Source organism: Aptenodytes forsteri, unplaced genomic scaffold (genome assembly GCF_000699145.1).
Source record: "Aptenodytes forsteri isolate BGI_AS27 unplaced genomic scaffold, ASM69914v1 Scaffold64, whole genome shotgun sequence".
NCBI lineage: Eukaryota > Metazoa > Chordata > Aves > Sphenisciformes > Spheniscidae > Aptenodytes > Aptenodytes forsteri.
In genome coordinates this window covers 423,445-431,303 of record NW_008794786.1, presented here as the reverse complement: position 1 = coordinate 431,303, position 7,859 = coordinate 423,445, and the positions used below count along the sequence as shown (strand labels likewise).

Sequence of the window (7,859 nt, the reverse complement as noted above, 5' to 3'; positions counted from 1 at the left end):
GCGCCCCCGTGCTCCTGGCTGTGACCATCCCCGGTCACCTTCACCCCGGCTCGAGTGTCAGCTCTGGGACAGGCGATGGTAACCGGAGCCGGGGCAGCGCTCATCCTCACCGCCCCGCACGGCTGCTGGGAACCAGCCCTGGCACTCTCTGCAAGCTGTTTAAGCCGAGCAAGGCAGGTTAATGGCCCCAGCTGATGATGGAGTGTTTTCATTACAGCATCTCCCTCTCCCTGCTGCAATTGCTCCCAGGAAGACACGTTAAACCTCCCCATGCCATAGGATCAGATCAGCCCCTCACTCACACCATCAGGGACTGTCCCACAGGGTCCCAGGCAGCACCACTCACCTGTCAGTGCCCTGCCAGGGCTAAACAAACCCCCTCAGGCTTCTCTTCCATCTTCCTTCTTCTCCTCTCCCTCCTACAGACATTGCACAGAAACTCCCTGTCCCAGAGCAGGGGAACACCAGAAATCCCACCCCGACCTCAGCCAGTACCTGCTTGCTCTCTGCCAAAAGCATCCTCTAGCACCGGTCTGTGTGTGATCCTCCCAGCTTGCCCCCACCAGGCTAAGCCAGCCCAATGCCCCCAAACCCCCACCCAGGTGAAGCCCTGATGCCTTTATAGCCCAGCCCTGCCCACGGTGCAGCTGCAGCTCGTCTCCATCAAAGGCAAAGGGCCGGGATGTGACCTGGTCCCCATGGCATGGTGGCTCCCAGCCACCCAATCCGCCTCCCTGGTCCCATTTCCCAGGACGAGTTTCCAGCTCAGACTCTCTGGGTTGCTCCCAAAAGGCGCGACCTTGCTCTCAGCTTTATGAAATTTCATCCCGTGGCTCTGGTGCTCGTCCCCAAGGTCACCCACCCTTTCTCCCAGGTGCTGACAGCATCCCTAGCTTTGTGGCAACTGCCAGCATCCCTCTTACACAAGAGTTCTATTGGGAATATTGAGCTTGGGGAACCCCAGGACGGCCTCTCAAGGGACAACCCCCCGTCACATCATCGGTCATCATCTTGGCTGAGTCTGCCCTGGCAGGGATCCCCAGTGCACACCCTGCCCATTACACCAGCATCACTTGCTCAGGAAGAGCAGATAACTTTGCACGGTATCAGATCAGATTTGTACAATTTTCCTGGTTGCATTTGTTCGCCCGGTTTGGTGGTGCCCATATCCGTGAGCCGGGATGTGGTCAGGGACCGGGGCCCTGCACTGCATGCGGGGAAGGAGCCACAGCAGCCAAAGCAGCAGGCTAGGGCATGCTCATCGCACCCGGGCATCGGCCAAAACCTCCCATCCAGCTCTTGTGCATCAAAGTGCTGCCATATTTAGATGCTCCCTGTCCCCTTGGGCCGGCGATGGCGGCTGCGGTGCTGGGATGGGGCTGGAGATTGCTCTGTGGTCGCATCAGATGCTTTTATGAAGTGCTGAGTGCAGGAAAATAGCAAACCGCAAGAAGGGGCTGTGCTGCTGCAGGGCCAGGGAGGGGTGCTGCAGGGCTGCAGGGAGGAGTCGCCTTTGCTCCCGGCAGCCAGTCTGGCCGCCGGCTCCATCCCACCACCCTGCATCAGGGCTGCCTCCCCAGGACCCCCAGCCCCAGCCAGCTCAGCAGCACGAGGCCTGGACGCCGTCCCCCGGGGGAAGCGGTGGCTCCCTGTGCCCCACAGGGATCGGAAGCACGAGGTGACACACCGCGCAGTGGCTGGGTTCTGCAGAAAGAATCATCACCTGAGCCATGGCAGCGCTCAAATCCTGCCAAAAGCAGCCCTGGCTTGGAGGAGGACGGACCTTGCACCACGCAGGACATAGCCTTCGCCGGGTGCCCCTGTGCACATGCTCCTGCCCCGCGGCACGGGGAGATGAGCCTGCAGGGACGGGTGCTGCCAGGGCAGGATGAGCACCGTGAGAGCTTGGGGACATCACAGAATCCTTCTGCCCTCACTGGCACTGCCTGGGCGGGCGCTGCAGCAGGACGGTGTCACAAGCATTTTGGGAAAACCTCTGGCTCCAGCTGCCCTGATGAAGAGCCCAGAGAGCCCGGCATATGGTGGCTCCAGAAACAGCCTGGCACCCGGCGGGGAGGGCCTGGCTGGAGCAGCCAGTCGGGCTGCCAGGGCCGTGCTGCCCCACAGTGAGGATGGAGGATGCGGTGTGGGTACGCAGCACACCGAGTGCCTGCACACACACCCGTGCACACCCGTGTTCGCCAGACCCGGCAGCCCCTCAGGCCCCCCAGGCAGCACCAGGAGCTCCCAACATGTCGGTGCTTCTGGAGCTGGCGACGTCTCTGCTCCGTCCTGCCAGCAGCAGCCGGCTGGTCCCGGGGGACCTGGGGAGCCCGCAGAACCGCCCCTCGCTCCTCCTCTCCTCCTCCCGGCTCCTGATATACCCTCCTCTCTCCGTCCCCTCTGAGCATCCCTCTGCTCTTCTCCCTCACTCCCGCTTGCCTCTCGCTCCTTTTCCCTTCTCCGTTTCTCTTCTCTGAACTTGCCCCTTCCTCCTTCTCTGCTCTCCCCCAGCCCCTCTCACTCACACCCCGAGGAACCGACCCACCGTCGAAGACCCCCAGGCTGTGGCAGGGTGGGGGTCAGGACCCCCACGCCAGAGCTGGGACCTCCACGCTGCAGCTGGGACCCCCACGCTGGACAATGCCTCTCCAGATATTCTGCACCATCTCCTTCTCCAGCGAGGAAGGACCAAGAGATGCTGCAGCCACTGGGAGGGGAGAGGATGGAGCAGATGAGTTCCTGTATGGGCAGGAGGAGGATGAAGAGGAGGAGGAGGATGCGGGGGCAGCCACGGACTTTGTGGCCTTTGCCAGCAGCTGCACGCTGCACGGGCTGAGCCACATCTTTGTGGAGGGCAGCCTGGGCGCTCGGCAGGCGCTCTGGGCGCTGGCCTTCCTCCTCTCCCTCTCCGTCTTCCTCTACCAGGTGGCTGACCGCATTGTCTACTACCTGGAGTACCACCACATCACGCTGCTCAGCGAGGAGGACAGCCCCAAGATGACCTTCCCTGCTATCACCTTCTGCAACATCAACCGTGTGCGGGTCTCGCAGCTTAGCCATGAGGACCTGCTCTACCTGGCCCCCCTGGTCGACTACGAGCCTGGGATGGAGCTGGGCTTCACCCCAGCCCAGCCCAGCCCCGGGGATGAGGACGAGCCCCTAAATTTGTACAGGTTTTTTAACCGCACTTGCCACCAGCTGGAGGACATGCTGCTGAGCTGCAGCTACCGGGGCGAGCAGTGTGGCCCCGGCGACTTCGCGGCGGTGAGTAGCCCCAAGGTGGCCAGGCATGGGGAGCAGCTCCGGCCGGCATCGTGTCGGATCAGGCATGGTGGGCGATGCTGTCCTTGCCCGCTCGCTCAGGGACAAGCTGATATTTCAGCCCTGTCCACCGGCACCTGGGCGTCTCGCTGGCGTTGGGGACGGCACCGGCTGCGGAGACCCGCTGGCAGGACATGGAGAACAGCCCCAGGGCTGTGCTTGCAGAGGAGGTGCCTGGCTCCTCCATCCCGGCATCACCACCGCCCGCGGGGCACCGTGCAGTCTGCAGCCCACTGGCCTCACATGCCCCTTGCCCAGGCTGGCAGCAGCTCAGCGGCGTGGAGACATGCCAGCTGCCGGAGGCGTTAGCTGGAATGGCCGAGGAGCGACGGGGGGGTTCAGGATCCCATCCAGCCCCGTCCTCTGCAGGGATGGAGGGGGGCTTGGAGGAGGCGCTGGTGCAGGCGTAGGGCTGAGCACCGCCATCTCAGGGAACTGGGGCTGCCACGGGGTCTGTGGGGTCGAGGTGCTGTAAATCTGCGAAGTGTCTCCTCCGAGTCCATGCCATCCCTGTGCCTTCGTGGGGAACATTTCCTCCTCTACTGGAGCAAAGATGGGCAGTTCCAACAGTGAGAGACACCCCGAAGGACAGGAGCCTGGGTCGGATCGTACCCCCAGGCTGGGGACAGCTGTGTTTGGGGCTGGTGATGCCGTCCTGGCTCCATGCTGTGGCGCTGGCAGCAGTTTGGTGCCGGCAGAGGGGCCCCAGTCTCAGCCCCATGTCCTCTCCTGCAGGTCTTCACCCGCTATGGGAAGTGCTACACCTTCAATGCGGGGCAGGACGGGAAGCCCCGGCTCATCACCATGAAGGGGGGCACCGGCAATGGCCTGGAGATCATGCTGGACATTCAGCAGGACGAGTACCTGCCAGTGTGGGGGGAAACAGGTAACCCGCTGCCCCAGCGGCTCTGCCAGCAGGTCCGCTTGGTCACCAGCAGCTCCCAGGGTGCTTCCCAGCCCCTTCCCAGCTCCCCACCCCACGGGTCCACATCCCTCAGGCTCCCTCCTCTTCCCTCCTTCCATTTCTCATTACTTCGGGTCCTTTTCTTTCCTTTTTCCTCCTTGTCTTTGCTCTTTGCCATGGCAACTCCCCATCGGTTTAGACAAGCAGCCATCACTTGTTTATAAATAGAGGCAAACACTTTCCCTGCTGCTCTCCCCGGGTGCTGGAGCAGGAGGGTCAGAGGCGGAGGGGACAAGGACATGGCGTAGCAAACAGATGGATGGATGGATGGACATGTGAACAAATGAATTTGCCCAGGGGAAGGGTGGGAGACAGGAGAAGTTTTGGTCCCTCTTGCAGCAGGGCTCGGCGCAGCCCTGCAGAGCAGGGTACAGCACCATGCTCACCCCGCTTCTCTCTGCCGCAGACGAGACCTCGTTCGAAGCCGGGATCAAGGTGCAGATCCACAGCCAGGACGAGCCCCCGCTGATTGACCAGCTGGGCTTCGGAGTGGCTCCCGGCTTCCAGACCTTCGTGTCCTGCCAGGAGCAGCGGGTAGGGACTGGGGGGGGTCTGGGGTGCTCCCTCCCACCCTGCGCTGTGGGCTAGACCCGCTGTGGGACGCTGAGCCTCCTCCTCGTGCCCCTGTCCCCTGCCCCCATGTCAGATGGAGAGGGGGACCCGGCCCTGGGGACCAGTGCAGCGAGGGTGTTTGTCCCCCCACCATGCCGGGGGCCGGTGAGCTTCTCTTCTCACTCCTGGCTTCTGCCCCCTCCTAGCTCATCTACCTGCCGCCTCCCTGGGGCGACTGCAAGGCCGTGGCAGGCGACTCGGAGTTTTACGACACCTACAGCATCACTGCCTGCCGCATCGACTGCGAGACCCGCTACCTGGTGGAGAACTGCAACTGCCGCATGGTGCACATGCCGGGTGAGCCCCACGCGTGGCAGGGTCCGGCCCCCGCCAGGCTCAGCCCACCGAGACAGTCCCACGGGGAAAACCTGCTTTCTCTCTCCTCCAGGCGATGCCCCTTACTGCACCCCGGAGCAGTACAAGGAGTGTGCGGATCCAGCCTTAGGTGAGGCTGCCCGGCTCTGTGGATCTGAGCTGTGGGTCTTGGGTTTCTCCATCTCTCCATCTCCCTCTCTCCCTGCCCAGATTTCCTGGTGGAGAAGGACAATGAGTACTGCGTCTGCGAGATGCCCTGCAACGTGACCCGCTACGGCAAAGAGCTCTCCATGGTGAAGATCCCCAGCAAGGCCTCTGCCAAGTACTTGGCCAAGAAGTACAACAAGTCGGAGCAGTACATTGGGTAATGTGCTGCGGCCACGGTGATGGGGCGGTATCTTGTCCCTCCATCCCAAATCTCAGCCTGACGCCATTTATGTCCTGCACAGGGAGAACATCCTGGTGCTGGATATCTTCTTTGAAGCCCTGAACTACGAGACAATCGAGCAGAAGAAGGCGTACGAGGTGGCTGGCTTGCTGGGTGAGTGTTGGTGGCTGTGCCGGGGGCCCTGCAGCAGTGCCCAGCCGGCATCCTCCAACAGGGTGGTCTCATGCTGGCCCCGTGCACCATGGCCCTGTTCCTGAGGCACCGGGGTGTGCCAACTGCGTGGATGCAGAGCGGGGCACCCTGCTGGTGACACCAGCGGTGACAAGTTCTGCCCTTTCTCTGCTCCCTCTGCCACTGGACGCCGACTCGCGCCACCCTGATGGCTTCCCTCTCCTCTGCAGGTGACATTGGAGGGCAGATGGGGCTGTTCATTGGGGCCAGTATCCTCACAGTACTGGAGCTGTTCGACTACGCCTACGAGGTGAGTGTCTCTGCCGTCCCACGGCTGCCAGGGGTCCCAGGTTATCCTGGAGCACTGAAATGCTCATGTGGGACACAGGGAAGAGTCGCCCATGAGCCCCCACAGTACTGAAATCTGGCTCTCGCAGGTGATAAAGCACCGGCTGTGCCGGCGGGGCAAGTGCCGCAAGAACCACAAGAGGAACAACACGGACAAGGGCGTCGCGCTGAGCATGGACGACGTGAAACGCCATGTAAGTGCCGGGCATGCCATGGGAGCTGCTGGTCCCCTCTTGCAGCTCGGAGGCTGCCCCAGATGTGTCGTGGGGTGAGGGGGGTCACCATTGCGGGGACCACTTGGGAAAGGAGCAGAGGCACCTGCGGGGAGACAGGGCTCACTCTCTGTGGGGGTCTGGGTGAAACCAGTGACCCCAGCATCCCGTCCATCCTCTGCCCCGCAGAATCCCTGTGAAAGCATACGGGGCCACCCGGCAGGCATGACGTACGCAGCCAACATCCTACCTCATCACCCAGCCCGGGGCACCTTTGAGGACTTCACCTGCTAACCGACGTCTGGATGTACAACCTGAGCTACCAAAGCCCTCCGGAGAGCTGCCCTTCTCCCTGCGAGCGCCAGCAGAGAGACACATCTAGGGGACCTCGCTCCTCGCCACGGTGGGACACGGACAAGAGCGACGGCCTCGGATTTCGGGGCAGGTCGTCGGGTCGGGTCATGCTCGAACCCGGCGCGCAGCCCCCGCGGCAGCTGCTCCGCGCCTGCCCCGCTAGTTCAGAGACTCGAGGACGCTCCAGCCCGGCCATCCTCGCGGCGCGGGGAGCAAGACGCACAGCGGGCTGGGGCACGGGCCTGCCCCGTCTCCTCCCCTCGGCTCCCCTCAGCCTTTTTAACTAGAAACCCAGAAGCCAAGAAGAAGCAGCCATTTGGCCGCAGAGTCTCCATCCACAGCCCTGTTCGTCTGTCTGTCCATTGTCTCCATGCCCATCCTGCTCCAACACCTTGGCCGGTGCTTGCTGGGACCCCCGTGCCTGGCAGGAGGGATCATCGAGGAGCCCCATGGCGTGCCCAGCAGGCACGGCAGCGGGTTCAGCAGTCCCAAGAGAGCCTCGCTGTCCCCTGGGACCACGGTGGCCCGCAGCCCACCCTTGCCTGGGCACTCCTGGCCACTCCATGCGCATGAAGACGGGGCACCTGCAACCTCTCCAAAACGTCTTCCTCGGTACCCTGCCCCAGGAACAGTGGTGCCCAGCCACCGAGCTCGCTGGCCGGCTGCGAGCACCAGAGGGGACTCAGCTGGGGGGTGCCACCTCGGCATTGAAGACCCCACCACCCGGCACTCTCCCTTGGCCACGTTGGGTCAGGCGACGGTGTGGTCTCCCTGCCCGTCTCTCCTGGGGTCCACGCAGCCTGGCCAGTGCCAGCCTTGCCCCACAGTCCCTCCTGTTCCCAGGGAACCTGGGGCTACCCCGTGCGGCCCCCAAAAACAGCCATCCTTGGGGAGAAAGGTAGAAGGAAAACTCCTGGCCCCCATTTCAGCTGCAGCCACCGGCCCAGCTTGGCCAGGGGCACCATGAGGGACAGCCCCTTGGCACCACTTTGGCCAGGCGGGCATAGGAGCCCCAACACCAACAGGGTTCATAGGTTGAGGGACACCCCATGGCACAGGGTGCTCTGGTCCACGGGACCGCAGGCTCCCACCCCGCTGAACCCCCCGACAGCAGCTGTCCCCGGGCACTTCGAGCTCTGGGCATCTTCGGGGTGCCTGCCGGCTCGCTGCC

The 7,859-nt window shown here is 63.2% G+C and overlaps 1 protein-coding gene across 1 annotated transcript in view; it reads left to right on the top strand.

Moving 5' to 3' along the window:
* Positions 1–6,628, top strand: part of ASIC1 (acid sensing ion channel subunit 1) — an 18,684-nt gene extending 12,056 nt beyond the window's left edge. Inside the window, exons 3-11 of the mRNA XM_009274416.2 lie at positions 4,060–4,210; positions 4,695–4,822; positions 5,047–5,197; positions 5,289–5,345; positions 5,426–5,579; positions 5,665–5,756; positions 6,005–6,084; positions 6,212–6,316; positions 6,524–6,628. Of these exons, the coding sequence (XP_009272691.1) occupies positions 4,060–4,210; positions 4,695–4,822; positions 5,047–5,197; positions 5,289–5,345; positions 5,426–5,579; positions 5,665–5,756; positions 6,005–6,084; positions 6,212–6,316; positions 6,524–6,628 (1,023 nt within the window). The remainder of the gene's footprint in view (positions 1–4,059; positions 4,211–4,694; positions 4,823–5,046; positions 5,198–5,288; positions 5,346–5,425; positions 5,580–5,664; positions 5,757–6,004; positions 6,085–6,211; positions 6,317–6,523) is intronic.
* Positions 6,629–7,859: the final 1,231 nt, after the last annotated feature.